Below are 24,981 nucleotides of genomic sequence, written 5' to 3' on the forward strand. Positions count from 1 at the left end.
AGTGTGCTTATTGTTAATGTTCTCAGTGTCACCAAGGTAAGCTGCTTTAGACGTTTCTTGGATACTCCAATGCCAGAATACAGACATGGAGCCGTATTAGGTGAACGGTCGCATAGCAGCATTCTTTTTCTTTGCATTATTTGAACTCGGCTGGACCAATTATACAGTCAAGTGGGCGCTTCACTACGGCTCAAAATGCACTGATAATTCACGAACTGCTCTAGTACCCGACGGTTTTCAATCGAACTTTTCCAACATTCCTTGTTGGTGTTGTGGCTAGGCGCTGACATGGTTATCTTCAGTGCGCACATGTTTCTTGTCTATAAAAGCGCGCGCTCCAGTTCATTCCCCAGCACTTGGCGATAGTGTCATTCCATATCAGCTGGCTATGAGCATGAGATGCAAACTGATAGCATGTTCAGCACGGAAGGGTACAACGCAGCTCGGCGAAGCAGCGGGACCATTTCGACACCTACACGGAACGTGGGGAAGAGGAGTTCATTTCGTACGTTGAAGCTTTTGACCGCTATGGGGAACCTGCGCTGCCAAGGTGGCACTGCAGTTGTTCCATTCGGTGACTCAAAACTGCTATTGTCAGCCGCATGTGCCGCTGCAAACGCGAGAGCACATTCTGCGCGATTAGATACCCGCGTTTGGCTGACAGCATTCATTGCCTAGCTTCTTTCGGCGTAGCCCAGATAGCTGACGCACGCAACGTGCGCCTTCGACAGAGCGCGGAGGCTCACGCCAATAAGCGCCTGAAGGTGGCGCGGAAAAGTACTAAGAGTACTACCCAAAACTGCTTGCTCTTCTCGCTAGGCAGTGTGTTATGGCGCTGCAATCGGCACCGCAAACTTCAGCGCAAGTTCCCAATTGGAAGATGACACAAACTGAAGACAAATCGTTCCACGACCTACAATGGAGGTGCTTAAAGAACACTACGCACCTGAGAGCCAAGTAATTGCAGAGAGTTTCAAGTTCAACCGCCGGTATATCAGCTGGAAACGAAGTCAGCTTCTACGCTTGCCGTGCAACTATACGACACGCTGCTGCCAAGTGCGCGTCGGGGAATTTCCTGGACGACGCATTGCGCTACAGGTTCGTCGTGGGGTTACGCGTAATCCCGCAATTCAAGCAGCTCTACTGAAGAAGAAAGAGCTGAACTTGGAGACAACTTGTGAGTTGGCAAGAAGCACAGAGCTCGTGGAGGAAGAATCAAAAAGCTTCAGACCATCGGAGAACAGCGAATCTGCATAAAGCGACGTAAACGCCGTCACCAAGAAAAACCGAGGACAACACGAACCCTAGGTGAGCGCACCTTCAAATCTTTTCACGAATGGTATTTGCTATAGATACGTCGACACTCACGACGCTGATGCATGCAAGTATCGTAATGCAAGATATGTCACTGGTGCGGGAACGTGGGACACCTAGCATGAAAAAAATATATAGATGCGAAGCCCTTAACGTGCTGAACGCGGAGCATGGTCATGACCAATTGAATCTTTTTCACTTGCAAGGAAGCAAGCACTCGCTGCGTCCTTGTAAAGCGGACGTAAAAGTCTGCGGAGTGCCAGTGACTATGCATATAGATACTGTGGCAGCGGTATCTATCGTGAACGACCAAGTGTACGCGAAGCTGTCTAGACAAGCTCAGGCGGAGCTGGAAAACTGCACGATAAAACTAAAGACTTACGGCGGCGCGTAGCTCCGAACGAAAGGTAAAGCAAACTTCTTTGTGGAATAGGAGTGGAAAACGAGAACACTGCCTGTTGCCGTGGTGCCTGTATGGCTGCCATGACTCTCGGGCCGAGGTTGGCCTGGGCAACTGAAGCTAAACAGGTCTAACGTTTTCAGCGTAGAAGTGGACCAGGAAATTCTGTGCTTGCTCCAGAAGCACCAAGATCTGTTCTCAACAGATGCAGGTTTGATAAAGCCTATCAAGCTCGGGTAGTGTTCAAAGAGAGAGTTCAACCAGTATTTTGCAAAGCCAGAGCAGTTCCTTACGCGTTGAGAGCCCCTTTTGGGCAGGAGCTTCGGACATTGCAAGAACGAGGAGTTCTGGAGCCAGTCCTGCAGAGTGACTGGGGCCACGTCACTGGTAGACCGTAGCGGAGGCAGATAAAACGGTGAGACTCTTCGGAGACAAGAAAGTTACTCCCACCCCGGTTATAAAGACTGACTTCTATCCCCTAGCTCTAGTAGAAGGCATCTTCGCGGTGCTAGCAGGAGGGAAAGTGTTCACGGTGCTCGACCACGGTACGCAGCAGCAAATTCAGGTGCGTGGTAATTACGAACGCTTAAAAGATAAATTACCGCTGTTCCTTCCGACTACTTAATCGGCAGAGCTTGTACAAGAAGCCGTTCTCATATCGTAAGCCCAGACTCGAATTCGTTTCATATGCCGGTGCACCCATGGCTTCTGTTATACATCATCATCATCGCTGGTGTCATTATCATCTGCAGCATTCTGGCCAAGACCACTGCACAAGAAAGGACTCGGCCACAGCAACGACGATTCTCCCATTGATCCCGCATTAGAGCTGTTGAGTTGAGGTGTTGAATGCTACAGGTGGGGTCAGCTTTGCTTTATCTGCCGGCAATTGCTCCACCGTAGCGTCCCTTCGATATTAACAATGTCCTGAAGCCTCTCGCATCTACCCCGCTATGCGCACAGTCTCTTGTAATAGCACACATTCTCTCCCACAGTCGCCATCTACGCACACAATCAATCCACACAGTCTACATCACAGTCCACTCCAGAAGTCACCATCTATGCACATATTCAGTCACAGTAGAACATAGGCCTCTGTAGCGTCACAACCCATACACACATTCACTCACAGTATAACGTAGTCCACTCCGGAAGACACCATCTAAGCACACATTCAATCACAGAAGGCCATAGTCCGTTCCTGCTGTTACCATTTAGAAACAAGATTCGTGTCCTGCAGAAATGTTAAAAGAAGGCGTGCAGCCTCCCTTCTGCATATCTGGTTTCCACTTTAGACACATCTTGCGCCATAACCGGTTACGATGTTCTAGCGAATTCATTATTACCTGCCCTGCAACTGCGCAGTGGCGCCTGTATACGTTCGTCTGACAAACCACATGATTGGCTGTTTTGCCTACTCGTACTGATGCCCAGCCCAGGTGCATTTATTTGTCTTTCGACTACGTATTTGTTTCCTGTGATTACTCCCAAAATATTTACCTTTCCTGAGTAAGTCAACAAGATTTTTTTCACACAGAATCTTCTGCTAGAAAAATGAAGATTTCCCTGGAGTCCCCACGTTAATGTTCGCGTCCGCTGCAATACTACAGCGGGGTGAACCGCTGACGTTCCCTATGAATGAGTTGAGAAAAAGATCCGCAATATTTGTGATCATTTGTGCCCACTGAAGGTCGACGTAGCAGGCATTCAACAACAACATAATCTTCCTTCCCTGGGACTAACGTATTTTTCTACAATGCTCTTCACGAACACTCTCCTAACGTTAATTTTGTTTCACTCAACTTAGCTTACACGACTTGTCGTTGCGCTGCTCTAGATCGCCTCCGATTTTTATGACACCTCGCAGAACCCCCCCCCCCCCTTTCCCAAGAACACATTTTCATATCAGAACCAAAATACGAGTGCGTTAACTGGACGTTATCAACACATCTCGAGTTTCTGCCATGAACCTATAGCGGTTGAGTTTGCGAGCCTTGTCAAACTTCCAGTACAGCGAAGAATAAAAGCTCACCATTCGAGCGTGATTAAAGAATTAAGTTGGGCTAGTTAGTGCTTTTGATCCACAGACTGCGACATATTACTAGCGTTAAAATACAAAGGACAAAGAGCAGAAACACACAGGACAAACGCTCCACAGACTGCGACATATTACTAGCGGTAAAATACAAAGCACAAAGAGCAGAAAAACACAGTACAGACGCTAGACTTCAACTTGAAGTCTGCTCTTGTGTCTGCTCTTTGTCCTTTGTATTTTAACTTGAAGTCCATCGTCTGTCCTGTGTGTCTCTGCTCTTTGTCCTTTGTATTTTAACACTAGTAATATGTCGCAGTCTGTGTACCATTCGAGAGGCCAAGAAAAGCACACTGGAGAGTGTTGCGGTATCTTTATTTCATAAAAGCGAATTACATTTTCCGCAGTTGGAGATAGATCTAAACCGGAAAAAAAAAAGCCAACAACAGTTGCGGGGAACAGGCTCGCGACTTGGGGCTGTTCCTCAAATTACACTCAGCAAAGGCTTTTCTCGAATTTCGCAACAAGTTAATAAGCACGCAGTTAGAGGTCGGGAGTTTCTATTCCACTACCGAACCGCTGACCGACGCAAAAAAGCACGCACACACCCATTCACAACCCATGCGAATAATCACAACCTTCTTATTTCTCTCTCTTTACCCCGAATAAGAAACAAATTTTTAAAGAATCGAATAATACGTTGAACGTTCCGCCGGAAACGTCCCCCCAGCACAGATCAGCCTGAGCGCACCATACGTCTAAGCACGAGCGATCGTCGCTATCCGTACATAACACGCAAGTGCACGTCGAAGTCCCGGCTCAACTAACGTTGCCCTCTTATTACTCGTTGCTCTGCATGCAGCGAGTATAGGCCGGGTCTTCGCACAGGCGGCGGGCTCTGCTCATATAGCTTCGCCGAGATCGAAGCGCGTGGTCTTGCGATTCGCTTGGTCGCCCGGGCGGCTGTCGTCGCTGAAGCTGTAGAAGGCCGGCAACAGGCAGCTTTGCTTGTCCTCCCAGTGCTGAGGCATGGGCTGCTTCGGCGGCGAGGTTGACGCCTGCGATAGGCACGCCACAGATGTACAGTCGCCCACGGAACTGTCTATAGCGCTCGAACTCCGCGCCGCCTGACGTCTAGCGGCAGAGCGCCTGGTTCGAGATAGCGCTCGGGTAGTGCTCACGACTGCGCAGATGCGGACATAAGTAAACGCAGCAGGCTGTCCCCTTCTAAATGCGATCAAGTCTTCTTTATCGGACATGAAACATTATTTGTACATGAGAAAGCGAACACTCACGTCCGCTAACCAGCCTGCAGATACCACAGCTCACAGATTTAATTAGGAAACGTGAGAAAGATGTTAAAAGGAAATCGCGTGCTTCGTTGACTTTTGTCCGCACCTCTAGAGACTTTCAACGCTACACGCCCACCGTAAAATGTTTCTCTCGGTTAAACCGCTCGCTTGTTCGCGCTGGAATTTGACACAGAGATGGCATACGACCGTCTTGCTTTTTCAACACTAAGTTTGGATGATGTACTTGACTGATTTGATCATAATTAATTATAAATCTGCGCCGTCTGTAGTATTGCCAACGCCGCCATAACAAGCAGCTTTCGCATACTGCGCGTTTAGCATTGCAACAGTCTGTACCGTACCGTACATACATAAAAGTTGTCGACCGTGTGCAGTTGGCTGTTTAGTGTCGCTGATGTTGGCAATGCCGTTGACCTATTTTCATGACATCGCGGTCAACCACCTTGTGCCTGCTACGCCAAACTTCAAGAACTTCTTCGTACGAGAAAATGGCGGAGAAATAACATGATAAATATAATACACATTGTGCTAAGCGCCTCTTTTTGCATCCTGTGTCACCGCGCTGTTCATTCACCATGTTACCGCGCATGGAGCTTTCATGAAGATAATAACGAGCTCACCAGCATTTACTTAGTGGCTTAGTGGCTATAGCAATAGGCCACTTTTCGACAAAGCGAAATGCAGTAACGGCCGCCTTCTGCGCGATTTCAGTGCACGCTGAAGAAACCCATATGGTCTAAAATATAATCCGGAGGCCTCCACTACGGCGTCACTTATAGTCCGCGTGTCGCTTAGGGACGTTAAACTCTACACTGCCATACCATTTACATGCTCACTCATCCAACATGCGTGCGATAGTGGAGTCTATGCCAGGGGGCCTCAGTTCCACCGTTCGGCGCCATCCCTTATTAACCCGCGTCATGCCTGATTGGGTGGACCAGCCGCTTATTTTCATACACATGCGTTATTTTCATACACATTCGTTAACTCAGTTGCAAGTCCAGCGGTGTTGTGTGCGTGCCTACTTCCTCTTGTCCTGCGTCCATTTCGCTGGTTCCACCATTGCGCATTATGAAACAACTAGCCCAGCAGTTTACTGTATTGCACTTACAGCTCCGCACCTGTAGCGTCGGTCGCAGCATAACTATTTTTTATGATATATTCCTTTTTTTCAGAACTTTGGCACCATAAGTTTGCCACATTGTTGCTGAGCCTAATACATGCCGGCACACCTGCCGAATCCCTCCCCCCTCCCACGCCCGTCCCAATTTCTTTCCCTTCTAAAGTTCAGGTCCAAGTTTCACTTCGATAATTTGATAGCTGCAACGCAAATTATGGAAACAAACTGCGAAGAATCACCACATTGGCACCATGCGTTTGCCACATTGTTGCTTAGCATAATACATGCTAACACACCTGCCCAACCCCCCCCCCCCCCTCCTCCCACGCTCGTCACAATCTCTTCCCCTTCTAAAGTTCAGCTCCAAGTTTCACTTGTATAATTTGTGAGTTGCAACGCAAATTTTGTAAACAAATTGCGAAGAATCACCGCAAGCAAACCACACGGTTCACTTTCTCAGCGGCAGCAATTTCCTTAGAATTACGCAAAAGGACGTTGGCTCGACACGTGGCTACGGCGGCCATATTTCGATTGCGACTAAATGCTAAAACGCCCGCGTGTGTTCATGTTTCCGTGCTCGTTAGAAAACTGCGGGCAATCGAAATCACTGGCCTGAAATCTGGCGTACACAACACGACCTGCTTTCTATAGCCGCGTAGCAATTTTCTGGCTATATGAAACGGTTCTCAAATATACCACGCCACGCGCTCTTGCGTGCCTCATACCTTGTGTAGGCAGTGGCCCTTGTACATATCAGCGTTAGATTTTTCATCCCCGTGCCGACCAGGATCGAAAGGCATGGCCTGTGGTACCCTTGAAGAATGGAAAGTGGAAGAAGTCAAGGCAGAAAAGCCGTCTCAAATTAATGACAACAAAAGTTTTGGTCACACCTTCTCGGTAGAGAACATTTCAGCGTCAACCCTCTGTACGCCAATACCGCACACTCGATGACAAGAACATTACAGCGCTAACAAATACAACGTATTTATCTGCGTTTAGTTAAACCTAAATGTCAGTTCACCGTGACGCTCCGCAAACAAGCATACAGGATGTCACGACCACTCAAAGTGCCGCTAACAGCACTTCGCTTCGGCCGAGGAGAATCGCTCCGTCTCCGCCCATGTTTAGGGTCGGTCAAATGTTCCCAGGCCACACGGCCTGCTTTTGAGCAGTATAATAGCCAGGCTGTTACGACACCCCCAAAACTCAAAATGTCTGTACAGGGTAGCAGAAGTATCGTTCTGACCTCTGAGAACCTTGATAGTTTTATCAGCATATACCGATGAAAAGCAGACCCTGTGGCCTGAGAACTTTTGACCAACCCTGTACGTCTGGTCAGAGGAGTTGTAACTCGCATTGTCCGGTATAACAAAAATGCATTGTTCAGACTTAAGGAAAATTCACGGAGAGATACGCTTGGTCACTCGTACAGCGTATGGTGTTAGTTCAAATGGCACAGAATGCGTTGGATTCACTCTGGCATTCGGCCGGGATCATGACATCGAAGTAAAATTATTGTTAAAGACGCTAGAAGTTAAAGACGCTTCGACGCCAATAGGCGCTGTCCTCGGTAAAGCCGTCTCAGCCGCCATGTTGCGCTTAATGCTATGCCCGTTGCTGAGATTGAGATAACGATTGAGATAACGGCATTGAGATAACGACCAGTCTAACATGGGCAGATCACATAACGAAATTATGTGCTAGTGCTTCCGGGACACTTGGATTCATCAGGAGATCACTTGCCCTGTCTCCTCCAGCCATCAGGGAACTAGCATATGTAACGTATATTCGCAGCAAACTTGAATACGGCTCAACAATATGGAACCCTCACCAGGCCTACCTGATTGACTCACTAGAAGCCATCCAAAACCGGGCAGCACGTTTCATCACCTCGCAGTACAAACCTCGGCTCAGTGTTACTGTCATGAAATCATCTCTCGGTCTGAAATATTTAGCGCTTCGCCGAAAAATTTCAATTCTGTGCCTCTTCCACAAACTGTACTTTAACTTTCCAGCACTTCGGGAAAACCTCGTGCGCACTCCGGTACGATCATCTCGCCGCTTATTTAATTCCTCTAGCATACAACGCTTGCACGGCTCCACCAGTGCATTCAACAAATCGTTTCTTCCTTGTGCAATTGAATTCTGGAATAACCTACCCGAAAACATTGTTGTTGAGACTAATCCTTCCAACTTTAGGCAGCTACTCATCGAACATTTTCAAGAATAATAAAACTTTCCTATACCCGGTGTCAGCTACGATCCACTGTAAAACGACCAAAAACTTTGTTTGGACACGTTCTATTACTGTAGTGTGCATTTCTGTGTGGTTCTTCACATTTTCTTTATTGACTATAATAATTTGTTTCTCTTTTACTTTGCCTAGTTTTCACAATTTTGTTTGCCTTTTCATATGTATGACCGTCGGACACTATGTATCCCCCCTTATGTAATGAACCTACGGGACCCTTAAGGGTTAATAAATGATGATAATAATGACGAAAGCATGCTCGACCAACTCACATGTCAGGCCTGACGGACGGGTCCACGTCTATGAAAGAAGGCAGGAGAGACCTCATTATCTTCGGCGGGAATGGAGCATATAACTCGGCCCTCTGGACGATGAAGGTGCTCTTCTTCTTGGGATCCCTGGATTTGCCACACTGTGCCAGAGGCGGCATCTGTGCCCGGCCCGTCTTGTCCTGCGTGGCAAACCCTTTCAGCCCTGACCCGCGGAGTCCACTGCTCTGTTGAGCTTCGCTTCTCCTATTGGTCTTCCCCGGGGCACGGTCGTCAACACGCGTGTATCCTGCGGAGGACAGGTTCTCGAAGATGCTTCTCTTGCAGTGCACCAAGCCCTGCTCGCCAGAGAGGTCAGCAAGAAAGCGACGTGGAGTCGTGGGCGTAGCAGCCTCAGACTCCGAAGGCGACATCTCGCAAGAAGACAAGCCGCCTTGAGGCGTGGACAGAAACGAGGTCGGGGTTGTGGCGCGCGAGGCTCCTCTGCTTATGGTCTTCGGCACTGGGGAGCTTGCAGCGGTCGAAGTAGCCCTGCTTGTCGCCCTGACCGTAGTTCTAGTGCTTGCGCCTCCCTTCCGTCCAAAGGCGGTGGTCACCCGCGAGGCGTCGGTGTCAGTTACCGTGCCGGAAAGGACAGTGATCGGCGACAGAGGGCGTGTCGAAGACACTGGCCTCGTGGCAGTTGTAGCCCGCGAGGTGGTCCCAGTAGACGTGCCCGAATACGTGGACGGCGTCCTGGTTCCCGCGACGGAAGACCGCCTGCGCCAGCGTCTAGACGTGCACCCACTGTCCTCGCTGCTCGAGCTTGAAGACGAAGACCGCGCGCTGTTGGCGTGACGTGGCGAGTTCCTCTTCTTGCGGTAGCTCTTCTTCCTGCCGATGGTCGCTGTCCTCTCTATCGCCGCCGCGGTCATGGCGTCCGACTTGAAGGTCGAGCGTCCCGATGCCTGGTTCATTCCGCGGTTAAAGCCGCTCGTCCTGTTCTGAAGCGCCGTCTTGGCGACGTTCTTCTCGCTGCCGTGGAACTCGGTCGACGACTCGTACCCGTCCGCGGCGCAGTCCGTGTCCGCTTCGGAGTCGCTGCTCAGCGAGTCCCTATCCGACGCTGACACCGCATTCAGAGGCGCAGTTAAAGAAGGGGCAGGGGGCGTTGTCACCGTCGACAGTTCTGGTTCTGGAGCCGCGGCCGGCCTCGCAATGCCCATATCCCAAGGTCTCGGCGTGCCTGCAGCAGTAACGGGAGTCCGCGTGGCACCTCGTCTAGTGGCGGTGGGCGTTGCGCCGCCAGGGATCTCAGTGTGGCAACACAGCGCTGCATTCATCACGACGGCCTTCTGCAGAGGAGGTCTGAGAGCGCTGCAGGACACCCGCCTCCGTTTTTCGAATTCCTTGCGACCCGGATCCCTGAGGGCGCGGACGTCGTCATGGTTCGGAGGCAGGAAGCGACGGCTTGTCATTCCTTCTTCGCCCGTACTTCTACGCTGTACCATGTCTACGAGAGTCTGGCTGTCGTAGTTGACGGCAGGTGGAGCCCGTCGTGGTGCCTCCGCATCGTGATTATCGTCCGGTCTGACACTGTTCGTGCCTGGCTCCAGGCTGGCAGCGACGTTCGAAATGGCTTGTCTTAGCTTCAGGAGCAACGAACTCTCGGAGGACCTGTCAGAGGCTGGCGAGCTTTCGACCGACACCTTGGGCTGTAAAACAGCATCCAAGCCATCGTCACGACGACTCTCATCGGCTGCGTCGAGACAGTTTTCCGCCGCTGCGCCTTCCTGCGCAACAGAATTCTCGTCGGCGACGGCTGGTTGTTCCTGGGGAGCTTCATCCCTCATCACACAAGGCGCGTCTCTAGCGGTATTTTCTTGAGCTGCGCCTTCAGAAGGTCTGGTCTCTGGCTCTTTCAATCCTGCGCCGTTTTCTTCAGCTATCTCAGTCACGCTCTGTGGCTGCGCGGGCACCGAAGATCGCCTTGGAGGCTCCAAAATAACCGACTGAGCCGATCTGTCAGTGTTGTACGACGAAAAGCTAATGGTCGATTTTTCCTTTGCAGCACGCTTGCTAACAGTGGCGGAAACTGATGATCTCACGCCATCCGGCTCGGTACGCATAGCAGCGTCGGAGTTCTCCTTGGCAGGTAGCTCGTGCTGAGAATGCTCCACAGGCTCGTTCATTTCCTTGTTAAGCTCTGCAGCAGTCCTCTCAGCATCTACTTCGGGAGCCTTCTCCGCTTCGTTTTCTTTAAGTTCGCTCTGAGCGTCACAGCGACTTGCATTTTCGGCGTCATTATGGACGCTAGTCTTAGCGCTGTGTTCCGCGTCGTCTGTGGCACTGCCCTTGGCGTCATCTTTGACGGAAACCTTCATTCCGGACTTCTGGAACTTGTCCAGTGACTTCCTCAGCTGTTCGGGAGTCGGGACCGTGAATAGGTTGTAGATAAAAGCGTAGTTCTTTCTCGGCACAGCTCTGAAATCTCCCAGGACAGAGGTGCAAGGATCGGTCTGACAGGCCGAGGTCTGAACCTGAGTCTCGTTCTTGCGCTGCTGAGCCCTGGTCCGCGAAGCCTTCTCAAGCTCATTCAGGTGCTCCTGCTTCAGCTCCGACAGTATCAGCTTCGCGTAAGTGTACTCCGATTGTAGCTTCGCCTAAAACAAGAGAAATATATGTGCGGTTTGTCTCAAAGGGGCTCTGAAACACTTTCCGAGGAGAGCACATCAACTCGCTCAATCATTGCACTGGGTTGTCATGAACACCTGAGCCGTATAATACATTTCTACACGCAGCAGAGAACCCACAATCACGCGCGAAAGTTGGCGAACCCTTTACGGCGACTTTTTCATGCTCGCAACCTCCTTCGCCGCTCGTACCTGCGTATACAAGTTGAGAAATGGCTATTGGCTGGATTCTTTCGGACGTCAGGCAGCTACCATGACCACGGCCAATAAGCCGCGTAGCTCCGGCGGGTCAGGAAGCTCTGCCCCAGATATAGTGCCTAGAATATCCTACTAGTGTGTCGAGCGGAACGCTCCCTCAATGGGAGAGGGTGGCAGCGCGCGCGACGCCTTTCAGCTTTGACCGCGAGGGGCGCTGCTCGTCGTAAAGGTGCGTCGCTGCCGGACATGCCGCAGTCGCTGCAGTTGCATTGGACGTGGGCGGTGTGGATTATAGCATTTTGGTCGCATCTAAGCTTTTTTCTGTTGTTTTGTCCGTGTTGTTCCACGTGAGGAAAAACCACAGCGACTAATGATGGTAAAGTCGAAGCATCCAGGCCGGGAAAAAACGTTTCGTTCCGCTCATCCATGTTCCGTGTGTCCTCGGACCCAACACGGCTTGCGGAGTGGGAGCGGCTGATCAAAAGACAGGACCGCAACTTGGCTCCAGCGTGTGTGTTGTCTGCGAGAAACATTTTGAAGACTGCCACATCGCGAGACGGTGAACGGTGTCGTCAACGAGCTCGCCAGAGATAGACCACGTCGCATGCCCGATGTCATGCCAGCAGTATTCGACAACTATCCGAAGTACCTTCTGCCTAAGAAGACATCGAAAAGTGAGGAAGCTCTGTGACCAACCTGCCGCTAAAGGGCAAACGCGCAGTGCCGGTGCAGGCGTCAGCCATGGACCGTCAATCACGCTCGACGATGTTTCCGACGAGCGCGAACACAGACAGGGACCAAAGTAAGAGTAAGAGACAGGACACACGCTAGCGTGTGTCCTATCTCTTACTCTTACTTTAGTCCCTGTCTGTGTTTGCGCTTGTCAATATGTTTCACTGCTACAACCAACTAGCCCAAATGAAAGCCTTAGCAGTTTCCGACAAGCCGGCAGCAACCGAGCAGCCGAGTGAGAACTCATGCCCGCAGCAGCAGATGGGTTGTATTGCTATTGGAGATCAGCATCCGTTGGACTCAATTTGTATCCCTGCAACCTGGACCAAAATATCTGAAGCACCTGCTGGCTCTGTAGCCTACGCACGTTATGGAGCGGAGAAAAACAACTTTGCCACTTTGTATATAGAAAGAATGGTAACATTTGGAAGCTTGATGACAGAACGCAGCCTTGTGGTCGCTACAGTGTATTTTCTCGGAAAAGAGCAAACCAAGCACGTGGTTACAACAAGCTCTGTTCTTGATCTGTTTTTACTGTATTCCAGATTTGTAAATAAGAATCAATGGTACAATCACCATTTTCTTTTGTTCCGTTACAAAGGGAAGCGCAAGCTCATACACACCTGCACAAGTTGTATGAAGCAAGCTGTGATTTGCAAATAAAACACATCAATACTGAGACCTATTCCAACTGATTGTGTTGATCGTCGCATGCGATCTTTGAAGACGGAACCCGTGGCGGGAAAGAGCGAGAGTGCCCTGCTTTTCTTCTACCTATATGCGACGCCATTCCGGGTTAGATGTTCTGCTCGCCATTGAGAATTAATGGGGGCCACAACTGGGTCTTTCCATCTGGACAGAGCTAGCCGAGCGCTCACTCAGCATGAAGGTGTATGCGATATGCTTCACCCGCGATCGCGATGCGTGGATCGCAATCAACTGGCCCCTAGTCGAATAAAATCTCGATCGGAAGTTTCCATGTAGCAACAATGAGTCCAGACCATACTCGATCGTTCAATCACAGCAACGTAATGCGGCCAACGTATCAACTTTCGTTGCTTATTTCAAGTTGGCTACCTCGCTGAACATTAGGCAGACAATATGACTTCTGCTTAAGTCCTTCCGCGGTTCACCACAAAGAATAAACGAATAAAAATTAACAAACTGCACCTGCTGGTACGTGTCAAACGCTTCGGCGAGCGCTGTTTCAGTCCAGGATTTTTTCCTGGTAATGCCAGGCCGGTAAGATTGTCTGCAACCAATAGTGTTGTTTATGCAAAAAGTGCTCTCAAAGCGTTGAGGCAGGTTTCCATAGTGAAAAGCGCAGCGCACCTACGCAGCCTCGGCAGCGAACGCGGCGTGGTGGCACCTTAGCGACTGGCAGCGCCACCACGCGGTGGCCGCAGGAAGGCATCACCGCAGCGGCCACGCGAGCGCGCGCCCTCGGCACACTAGCAAGTATATTCTAGGCACTATACCCCAGAGGTGGGGCCGGCGAAGGGCGCCTTAGCGTTTTTCCTCCATAAAAACGCAGCCGCCGCGGTCGGGTTCTGATCCGGAGTTCCCGGGTTCGAACCCGACCGCGGCGGCTGCGTTTTTATGGAGGAAAAACGCTAAGGCGCCCGTGTGATGTGCGATGTCAGTGCACCTTAAAGATCCCCAGGTGGCCGAAATTATTCCGGAGCCCTCCACTACGGCACCCCTTTCTTCCTTTCGTCTTTCACTCCCTCCCTTATCCCTTCCCTTACGGCGCGGTTCAGGTGTCCAACGATATGAGACAAATACTGCGCCATTTCCTTTCCCCCCAAACCAATTATTATTATTATTATTAAGGAGCGCCCAACTTCCAGCGTTCAAAAAGTGACGAGAGGAGAGGGAAAGGCGCGAAGATGCTGAAATTCAGATTTTAACTACAGATAACTCAGCTTCTACAAAGCGCATTTAAAAAATCCTTGCTGTACACTATTCGTGAAGCAGCGTGCTGTAACATCCCAGGCATAGCACACTTTATTAGATCCCCTTTCAGGGCCCCTTTAAGCACGGGCACCTTCGTTGGTATAGCGTCACGAAGCTGGTGTATCGAAACCCGGAGTGCACAAAAATTTAGGAGCACAGGGACTAGCACGTGAACGACTGCTGCAGCTGGCTAAAGCAATCGTGAGCGGCTAACAGTCCAGGCGCCCAGGACCAGCGCTGCACATGTTTTCAACGTTGGACCTGCGCGCATCATTCCTTCACGCGTGGTACTTCGTGCTAGTAGACGTGTACAAACCTCTCATGTACAGACCTCTCACGCACATGTTGAAACACCTTCTCTCAGGACTGTTGCAAACTGGCCCATGGAACTCGTGCTACCAATTCCACCGTGCTCGCAGCAGGTGCACAAAACAACCGAGCGAACAATACGCCGCCAGGGAGACGGGGAGAGAGAGACATGAACGGAAATGCGGGGAGGTTAACTACGCGACGCCCAGTATGCAACCCTACACCTGGGAAGGAGAACGGAGGAAGAGATAGAAAGGGAAAGAGGAAAGGGAGATCACTGTTTCGCTTGTCCGTAGGCCATTGCTTGCAGGGTACACAGGGCACACACTGAAAGTTTAGAACCTTGAACTCAGCCCTGAGTCCTTCAGGAACTTCCAAAGCAACGCATCTACTTTGCTCGTCGTCTGATATCACCTGGACCCTCTGTCAGTAGTGGGCGCCACGCCGCTCGCCGAGGACTTGCACCAACAGTGGATAATTTAAAGATCCGCTACTTTGCCCGCCTTGTACCAATGCCACTATCTGCCTGTACGCAAAGCGATGAAAGACCATCCATCCGGACCTTTTGAGCTGGTGAGCGCGAAGGAAAAAGCCCGGGTCCGGAAGGCACTGCCCACATTTTGAAAACCGCAATTCAGACGCGAGGAAAAGTGAGGGGAGGGTGAGAATACTGCCCCATTCAATCTCGCGCAGCTTCCGGCTCCTTCGAAATTCATCCCTCCAAAGCGACCTGACACGTCCCTCCAAGTCTTCAAGCTGTCCTGAAACGCACCCTCTTTCCTGTGTAACTGCGTAGTTCATAACACGCAGCCGCCGCGGTGGCTGAGTGGTTATGGCGCTCGGCTGCTGGCCCGAAAGACGCGGGTTCGATCCCGGCCGCGGCGGTCGAATTAAGATGGAGGCGAAATTCTAGAGGCCCGTGTGCTGTGCGATGTCAGTGCACGTTAAAGAACCCCAGGTGGTCGAAATTTCCGGAGGCCTTCACTACGGCGTCTCTCATAACCGGAGTCGCTTTGGGACGTTAAACACCATAAACCAAACCAAACCAGTTCGTAACACGCAGCTTTTGTTACGTCATCTGGCCTCTAAATCGGAATCCCCGTGAAAAATCCATAGTGGGAAGCAACCGGCTCACTCACCGCTTGTGTCGCGGGATCCTTCGCGTCGTGACCGACTCCACCACAGCGCCTGCGTCAAATGAGTCGCCCCTGCCGGTGCCAGCGAGCAGACGGCGCCCGTCGCAAGATGAGCGCTGGCAGCATGCGATAGGGGCCTGTGCGGCGGACGCCGGCGCGAGCGTGGGAACAGGCCGGCAATCGGAGACGCGAGGCAGGACGACGCAGGTAGAGTCGAGGAGTGCGCGCCGGGCACACACCTCTTCGCGGCGGATGTGAGATAATCGAGTATTTCCCTTGACACTGGCACCGGAGCTATAACTTGGTGCGTACAGGTTTACGATTCGCCAACAGCGCATAACGTACTCTGCAGGGCGAAGGAACACTCGCCATAGAAAACAAAAACGAAAAAAGCTCATGGTGTATTCCTCTTGTGGACATAGGTGCCCGCGTCGTCTTGGTGCCGTACTTCTTTCCTTTCTGGCACCTGTGTCCTATAGTTTGGTTTTGGTTTATGTGGTTTTAACGTCCCAAAGCGATTCAGGCTATGAGGGACGCCGTAGTGAAGGGCTCCGGAAATTTCGACCACCTGGGCTTCTTTAACGTGCACTGACATCGCACAGTACACGGGCCTCTAGGATTTCGCCTCCATCGAAATTCGACCCCCGCGGCCGGGATCGAACACGCGTCTTTTGGGTCGGCAGCCGAGCGCCATAACCACTGAGCCACCGCGGCGGCTTGTCCTATAGTTGTTTGAGCATTCGCCTCCTATGCAGGAGGTGCGGGGTTCGATCCCCGGTGACACCGGGTATACCAAACGGTTCTCCAATGGGTACCTCCTTAGCCAAAAGTAAAAGCGAGAAACGGGGTTTGCTTTTCAGCGGTTGTGTAGAACCCTTACGACACTCTTACAGACCAGGTGCCAAGGCCCCTACAAAGGGACAAGGCCTCGTCAGGCAAAAAATATAAGAAAAAAAGGTACTGAAAGGTGTTGACAGGAGTCCTCATCATCTTGCACCTATTTAGAGGTTACGGGCTGCCATAAGTGTCTTGCTAGACGGCTAAGAAGCGAAACCTTTTGATGGGTTACTTTCGCCAGCAAGGTAAATAAAGATTTCCGCTACCCGGGTGCTCGGCTTTTCTGGCATGAAATGCTTGGGAAATGGGTCTGTGACCCCACCTGGAGTAGTCCGAAACACATCTTGTACCGTGGCGCTCTTTGACCAAGTTGCCGTTGCGCCATTAAAAATGGGTCATCTTTCTTTTCTGCTGCGGCTGAATAATTCCACAGTGGTGAAAGAATAGCCGGCTGTGAAGCAGCCAGATGTAGTAGCACCTTACCACGCGTCCAAATAAAAACAAGAAAAAAGCACTCAGTCTCATGCTCTGATGCGACGAATATGTCTCATCCGCCCACCCAACTTTCTGTATCATGGGGCGGCAGAAAGTTAGGTGGACGGATGAGATTAAGAAGTTTGTGGGCATACGGTGGGTGCAACTGGCAAAGGACAGGGTTAATTGGAGAGATATATGGGAGAGGCCTTTACCGTGCGGAGTGCGCACTCAGGCTCCTGATGGTGATGATGATGAACTATGGAGTTGCGATAGAGCAGGGATGGCCCAACTGCGGCTCCTCGAAGGTCCAAGTGCGGCTCGCAGCTCTATGGCCTCTGCACCCCCTTCTCCCATTTCTGCCTTAAAGACGGCTTCCCTTATGTTCTAGAGAGGTGCTTGCTTCACGAACGGGGAATCGCAGTGCAGAGGCACAGTGAGCAATCGCTCAATGAGTGGGATTCACTGTTGCCACCTGCCTTAATTGTTCCAAGAAATAATAAAAAAAATGCTACGCCCCTATTTATATTGCGGCTCTTCACCAGAAAGATTAATTTTTATGGCTCTCTGCATGTGTCTGTCTGCCAACCCCGGCGATATAGGCTTAACCGATTGGTTTCTCATGAGGTCAGTCATATCGGTTGATTAGTCGGCTAGCGCGGACATTAATAATAATAATAATAATAATAATAATAATAATAATAATAATAATAATAATAATAATAATAATAATAATAATAATAATAATAATAATAATTGGTTTTGGGGGAAAGGAAATGGCGCAGTATCTGTCTCATATATCGTCGGACACCTGAATCGCGCTGTAAGGGAAGGGATAAAGGAGGGAGTGAAAGATGAAAGGAAGAAAGAGGTGCCGTAGTGGAGGGCTCCGGGAATAATTTCGACCACCTGGGGATATTTAACGTGCACTGACATCGCACAGCACACGGGCGGTTTAGCGTTTTTCCTCCATAAAAACGCAGCCGCCGCGGTCGGGTTCGAACCGCGGCGGCTGCAGATTCGCGCAGACAACTCAAGATTCGCGCAGGCAACTCAAGATGCCAGCGACACGCACGTTTTCTCTCTGCAAGTCGTCCAGCTCCCGGAGCAGCTCCTTCTTGCGGCGCTTCTTGTGGCGGTGCTCCCTGAAGAAGGAGCGCAGTGTTCCCTTCTTGACGGGGGACCTGGCCTCGTCGGCTCTCGGGGCCTCCGGGGACGGCTCCGTGGGAACCACCCGGTTCGTCGGCAGCAGCGGGTCGGCCAGCACCCGCGGGTGGTGAGCCGGCGGAGAGCCGATCCGCAGGGTGTCTATGTTCAGCATCTGGGGAGGAAAGGAGGGAAGAAGCGTGTCGGGAGTGTGGTCACAGCATATTGAAGAGTGAGCACCACTGTCGGTGGCGGACCTTGTGCAGTCATCCTACGCACACCCGGCGAGAAAAAACGCATGGCGTAGTGAGCTAAGTCACTCTGGGTCTGACATTTATTTATTTATTTATTTATTTATTTACTTAATTACTTATTTATAGGCGTGACATGATATGGCATGATGTGGTATGGTGTGGTATGCTATGGTATGGTATGGTACGGCATGGTGTGGTATTCTATGGGTACGGTATGGTGTGGTTGGCGTGGTACTGCATGGCATATTGTACTGCGGTACTGTGTGGTGTGGTGTGCTATGGTATGGTCCCAAAGAGGCATCACATCTAGCTACAATAAGCGCCGTATACTGGAAGACTCCGGATTAATTTCGACCATCTCGCGTTCTTAACGCGCATTGACATCGCACAGCACACTGACTGACTGGCTGACTGACTGTCTGATTTATTGACTGACTGACTGACTGACTGACTGACTGACTGACTGACTGACTGACTGACTGACTGACTGACTGACTGACTGACTGACTGACTGACTGACTGACTGACTGACTGACTGACTGACTGACTGACTGACTGGCTGGCTGGCTGGCTGGCTGACTGACTGACTGACTGACTGACTGACTGACTGACTGACTGACTGACTGACTGACTGACTGACTGACTGACTGACTGACTGACTGACTGACTTATTTATTGATTTTTTTAAAGCTGCACTGCGGGCTACTGGACGCCATGGCACGAGGCTCTGGATACATCCTGACCATGTCAGGTTCTTTCAAATCCGCGAAATTTCACTACGCGAGAGCTCTTTTGAATTTGGCCTCATTCGAAATGCGGCCTCCTCGACGGGGAATCGAACCCGCATCCCTGTGCTCACTAGTAGAAACCAATGCACAGCTACTGAGCCACCACGGCGGGTATATAGGCTTCGACATTGGTCACTAAAGGATGCGAGTAACAGAGCCACTGCAGGAGCGAAGCAAAAAAAGTGACCGAAACGAGATGGCTCATTTCCGGATCCCCTTTGCTAACCAGGATTAACATTAATTTTGCAGCACACAATGGCTCCAAGGGTGAAGGGGCAAGAAAAAGAGGAGACCCGGCACGAGATTACGTTTCTTTCACAAAGTGCAGCAAATGACATTTGCGATACAGGATGTACGCAGAAGTACAGTTCCAGGAACTATTGTCTGTCTTCATCGAATGCCAACAGAACGATCACCACGTCACGTTACACGACGATTTCATTTCACCACCAGAATGCATTTCCCGTGGCAGGCATTAATTATAGCGAAATGTCATACCAATCTTCTTTTTTTTTTTAGTCTTGTGTTCCCGGGAAATCAGTCTAGTGGTATCCCCCCCCCCCCCCCCCCAATGTTGCGATCATTAATGATAACTTACTATTCGCAATGCTCTTAATGTTGTTTACTCGGGAGGAAGTTGAATTTGCCTTGAAAGAACATTGACTGTTCTCGATTTATTGTTTCTATCCTGTGTAACTCCCTCCCCGCTGTAATACATTTGGCCCCGACGTCTACAATAAATAAGTAATAAATAAAACTGCCCGTCTCCTATAACTTGAAGGCGAATATGTGCTGATCGAGTGTAACTTCCATACAGCAACTAAAGCAATCTACCGATGTTATGCGCACCTATGAGTGCCTTCCCTGTGCGCTGCACAGAATAAGTTGTAACACGATAAACCACGGATTTATAAGCAGGAGTAAGCCCTTCAAAAAGTTGTTTTGTAAATAACATCGCACAGCACACGGGCGCTTAGCGTTTTTCCTCCATAAAAACCCAGCCGCCGCGGTCGAGTTCCCGGGTTCGAACCCGACCGCGGCGGCTGCGTTTTTATGGAGGAAAAACGCTAAGCGCCCGTGTGCTGTGCGATGTCAGTGCACGTTAAAGATCCCCAGGTGGTCAAAATTATTCCATAGCCCTCCACTACGGCACCCCTTCTTCCTATCTTCTTTCACTCCCTCCTTTATCCCTTGCCTTACGGCGCGGTTCAGGTGTCCAACGATATATGAGACAGATACTGCGCAATTTCCTTTCCCCAAAAACCAATTATTATTATTATTATTATTATTATTATTATTATTATTATTATTATTATTATTATTATTATTATTATTATTATTATTATTATTATTATTATTATTATTATTAACCTGAGCGAACGTACCTCCTTTCAAAGTTAAGCAGGAGCTCCCACGAAGGAAAATCTACTCATTCAGCGGCCTGAAGAGTATATGTCCGGGGTTACTGCGTATTTCAGGTAATAAAAAAAATACAGCCTATGATATCTCAATCGCTACCATTTCTCTGTAGTCTTAACATTAGCCCGCAACTTCTCGCCGTATTTCGGCGTCAAAAGGTGCAGCTTTCCTTCTCACAAACGCAGAAGCCTTTCCTACTTACACGCGTGCCATGCTACCGCAGATTTCTCCTGTCACCATTTTAAGCTTTTGTACCTTAGTTCCTTTAGTTTATTTACAGCGAAATTCACGCGATCATCTTTGATTGTATACCCGCTAAATGCACAGTGAAATCTTCATCTTCGATGAGCCGACAGCCTGTCAAGCTCATGCTTGGCTTATTGTCTGCGTGCATCAGCACTATGTACTGAGTCGGTCACTTATAGCGGGGACACTTATGTGCGTAGTTGTGTAAGGAGCCATGTTGCACCGCCGCCTGCCGTAGCGTGGCGTAAGCCTTTTACGCACCACTTGCCGTCGCCAGCTAAAGGCCAGTGTTTTCTGCGCAGCGTTGTCATTGTTACCGCGCCATTTTGTTCCGCCAGACAACAGACGCACTTGGCACAGTCAGCCGTTTTTGTGTCTCATCCCCACGTCCTCCTGTGCAGCAGCTTCTACCGTTTAATGGAATACCGTGCGGCTGGTCAGAGTGAAGCACTCTAAAAAATGGGAAACTTGGGACAATGAAGGAAATAACAAACTGCATTTGGCAAAACCCGTACTTGGTGAATGTAAAACCTGTAGTCAACCAGAACATTTCATAGAAGTAATTTTATATCGTCTCCATATTGGACATACACACGTTACCCACAACTTCCTACTAAAAAAAGACAAACCTATTTGTGAAAAATGCGGAGATGAAATTACAGTACACCACATCTTATTCTCATGCATAGAACTTGAATCACTGAGGAAAAAATATTTTACTCAATTTTACAATGAATGCGTTCCTTTACACCCAGTGCTACTCCTAAGTGATAATGCAATTGTTGACATGTCTTATGTTTTTAACTTTTTAACAGAAGCCGGTTTTCTTGATAAACTGTGCACGTCTCACTTGTCTACGATACACCTCAGCTACTTTCTCATTCGTGAGAAGGCTGAGGTGTCTATCTCGTAATCTTTGCCCCGCCAAGGATGGGCGCTGAGGTTACCTGGCCTCCATAAAGCTTTTACCATTAGCCATTTCAAGAACTTTTGCCGCTTACCTTCATTAAGTAGTACGAAATAACCTTTTAGGCCCTTTACAGCACCATTATTTTGCATTTTATAAAACCCTACACAACACAATTTTCTATACCTTGTGTTTGGCGCATGTTAGCCTTAGATGCTTATGCGCCAAAAAAACAGCTCTAATAAATGACAATAACGGTCATCTCTTTTCAATTAGGCCTGTGACCGTCACTGTCATTAGTAATACATTTTCTCCAACTTTATGCGGCGTAGTTCGCGTTCGACTGCGTCTCTGCAAGCTTTGAGTCAGCTGCCAGTAATAGTTTAGCTTTTAATTGCTGCCTAACGGATATTACGTAATGGCTCCATTGCGCCCTTGACACGCACACAAATAGGCGTAAGCTTGCCTCGGAGCATTGTACAGCCTTAGTCAGAAGTACATAACCTACCGCGTTTGCTTAGTTATGAACCACGGGGACAAACTCCCTTGCTCTCTTCCACGGGAGCTATAAGAGCCCAATTGCATGGCGGAGAAGTTTGGTTTGGTTTTATGGGAGTTTAACACACCAAAGCGACTCAGGCTATGAGGGACGCCGTAGTGGAGGGTTCCGGCACTTTCGACCACCTGGGCTTCTTTAACGCGCCCTGACATCGCCTCCGTCGAAATGCGACAGTGGTTAGGGCGCTCGACTACTGATCCGGAGTTCCCGGGTTCGAACCCGACCGCGGCGGCTGCGTTTTTATGGAGGAAAAACGCTAAGGTGCCCGTGTGCTGTGCGATGTCAGTGCACGTTAAAGATCCCCCAGGTGGTCGAAATTATTCCGGAGCCCTCCACTACGGCATCTCTGCTTCCTTTCTTCTTTCACTCCCTCCTTTATCCCTTCCCTTACGGCGTGGTTCAGGTGTCCAACGATATATGAGGCAGATACTGCGCCATTTCCTTACCTCCAAAACCAATTATTATTATTATTATTAAAATGCGACCAGGATCCGTGCATAGAAGTCAACTCCTTGGAGTTAGCGTTTGACAAACGCTTTACGTCTACATGAATCGGTCGTTTTGTGCGGCTCGTTTTATGCATCGCCAGCACTCCAACTCTCTTGAACTCTCTTACCACCCTTCCTACCGAAAGTTGATTGCCACGGATGCTGCAAGAGCGCCCCACTGCACGGTTTAGAAGCGAGACCCCTTGGGCTTCCTACTTTCGAAAAAGGATGTACGTATATATCGAAACAGCATGCGATGAAGGTTTACTGCGACTACGGAGCAGGCGCGGAAACAATGCCAACCTTTGGTGGACTTCAGCACGTTCATCGACGCAGACTTTCGACGCCTGTCGGGGGACGACCGACGCCGTGACCGTCTCACGTCACTGCAGTGCGAGGCGTCACCATGGTCCGTCGAAGGAAGGAAGGAAGGAAGGCCTTAGACGTTGAGTTGGCACCACAACGGCTTCCTTCTCTTCTTCCACTCCCGGAGTTTTCGCTGTGCGTTTACGAAACTGCGCAGAGGCTGCCGTTTACCACAGCTGTGCAAAACCCATGGGAAATGTCGGAGGCCTCGCTTACTGACGATACTTAGGATAACCAGCGTAACATCCTCCCAAGCTATAATCACCATCTCGCTTCATTTGCCGTGGCACTGGGGCGCTGTCAGCATACACCTTCCCTTCCCCAATGCAAGAAGAAGCAGACGACGGAGCCCCGCTGCCTCATCATCATGATCACTCTCAGCTGTATGTATTAAGCCTGAGGTCATCGTCATCATCACCATCAAAATCCCTGTCCAATCCTTGGGTATGAGAACATCATCATCATTATTAATAGGAAGAAATGGATTTGGGAGACCCGCCACGGTGGCTCAGTGGTCAGGCGATCGGCTACTGAGCCGAAGTTCCCGGGTTGGAACCCGGCCGCGGCGGCCGCATTTTGATGGAGGCGAAACGCAAAAGGCGCCCGTGTGCTGTGCGATGTCAGTGCACGTTAAAGATCTCCAGGTGGTCGAAATTATTCCGGAGCCCTCCACTATCGCACCTCTTTCTCCCCCCCCTCCCTTCTTTCACTCCAATCTTCATCCCTTCCCTCACGGCGCGGTTCGGCTGTCCACCGAAATTCACTACACGTGCACTGTTACTGCTCCATTTCCTTTCCGCAAAACCAGTTTTCAGGCCATTACTTGACATTTTTTGGACCCGGACGTGAGGTCTCCCCACCTCCAGTTAGCTGCCGTCTCTGCGCGTTTGCGCATGCGCAGCGTATGATGCGTTACGCCGGGCCGCCTGCAGCTATCAGACCCGCGGCGATGATGCAGACGCCGCCACTGCGCTATGGGCCAAAGGCTACCAGTAGTCCTCGCGAAAACACATGACCTCCGGCACACTTTTTGTCACGCAGCTTGGATATCGAGGGCTTCTCCTAAGCTTTCCTTCCTCCATGGCGAGCAAACATGCCCTTAGCTTAGTTTTAGAGTGAACTAGTACACTGTAGCTAAATCAATACTCCTTTGTTTAATAATAAAGTTCTTGATGATGATGATAACCACACTTACTTCAGCCCCTCTTCTTTGCATCCGGCCCCTGAGCGATGTAGCAGACTTGTCTTCAGGTCCGCCGTCCCAGGCTTTCACTTTGCTCTCTCTATTTCTCTCCCTCTCTCTTTCAAAACGAAGACGTAGGCTACTCTAAGGGAGCCCGCGGCGGTGGCTCAGTGGTTAGCGCGCTCGGCTGTCGATCCCGAGGGCCCAGCTTCGATTTCTGCCGCGGCAGTCTCGTTTTGAGGAATGTGAAACGCAAAAAGCGCCCGTGCGCTGTGCAATGTCAGTGCAGTTAAAGATCCTCAGGTGGTCGAAATTACTCCGGAGCCTCCAGTGGGGAGGAGCTGCTGTCCAGCTCGGACCTTGCCTACCAGACGAACTTGGTCATCAGGGCCCGAACGGGGGCCTGGAGCACCTTACCACAGGGGAGGCTTGGGAGACCCTACTGCGCTCCGAGGACCCGGCCAAGCAAGCCATCGCCTCAGGCCGGTCTGCCAGCGTCATGAGCCCCCGGGTCATGAACGTTTGAGAGCAGTGGGGTCGTGCGGGGGCCCAAGGACCCGCGTGTCCTAAACTCTCTTGTTTTAAATAAAGTTTTCACCACCACCACCAGCC

General features: G+C 50.3%; 1 protein-coding gene across 2 annotated transcripts; it reads right to left on the reverse strand.

The window, feature by feature from the left end:
• Nucleotides 1-4,503: 4,503 nt before the first annotated feature.
• Nucleotides 4,504-23,314, reverse strand: LOC144106856 (uncharacterized). Of its 2 annotated transcripts, XM_077639804.1 has the most exons (5): nucleotides 23,124-23,314; nucleotides 18,089-18,334; nucleotides 8,703-11,341; nucleotides 6,905-6,992; nucleotides 4,504-4,804 (listed from the first exon to the last, which is right to left on the reverse strand). In XM_077639804.1, exons 2-5 carry the CDS (start codon nucleotides 18,332-18,334, stop codon nucleotides 4,649-4,651), a joined length of 3,129 nt encoding a protein of 1,042 aa, XP_077495930.1. In that variant the 5' UTR covers nucleotides 23,124-23,314; the 3' UTR covers nucleotides 4,504-4,648. The 2 variants fall into 2 exon arrangements, with proteins under 2 accessions (XP_077495930.1, XP_077495931.1); XM_077639805.1 differs by lacking the exons at nucleotides 18,089-18,334; nucleotides 23,124-23,314 and adding an exon at nucleotides 15,706-15,794.
• Nucleotides 23,315-24,981: the final 1,667 nt, after the last annotated feature.

The sequence above is a fragment of the Amblyomma americanum genome, chromosome 10 (assembly GCF_052857255.1).
Source record: "Amblyomma americanum isolate KBUSLIRL-KWMA chromosome 10, ASM5285725v1, whole genome shotgun sequence".
NCBI classification, from domain to species: domain Eukaryota; kingdom Metazoa; phylum Arthropoda; class Arachnida; order Ixodida; family Ixodidae; genus Amblyomma; species Amblyomma americanum.

Bases quoted from the DNA above. Each gene is read 5' to 3' on its own strand.
- LOC144106856 (XM_077639804.1), bottom strand. From the start codon at position 18,334: ATGCTGAACATAGACACCCTGCGGATCGGCTCTCCGCCGGCTCACCAC. The intron at 6,993-8,702 runs GTGAGTTGGTCG...CCATTCTTCAAG, and splicing joins CCGTCCGTCAGGCCTGACAT to GGTACCACAGGCCATGCCTT. The intron at 4,805-6,904 runs GTATGAGGCACG...TGCCTATCGCAG, and splicing joins AGGGCCACTGCCTACACAAG to GCGTCAACCTCGCCGCCGAA.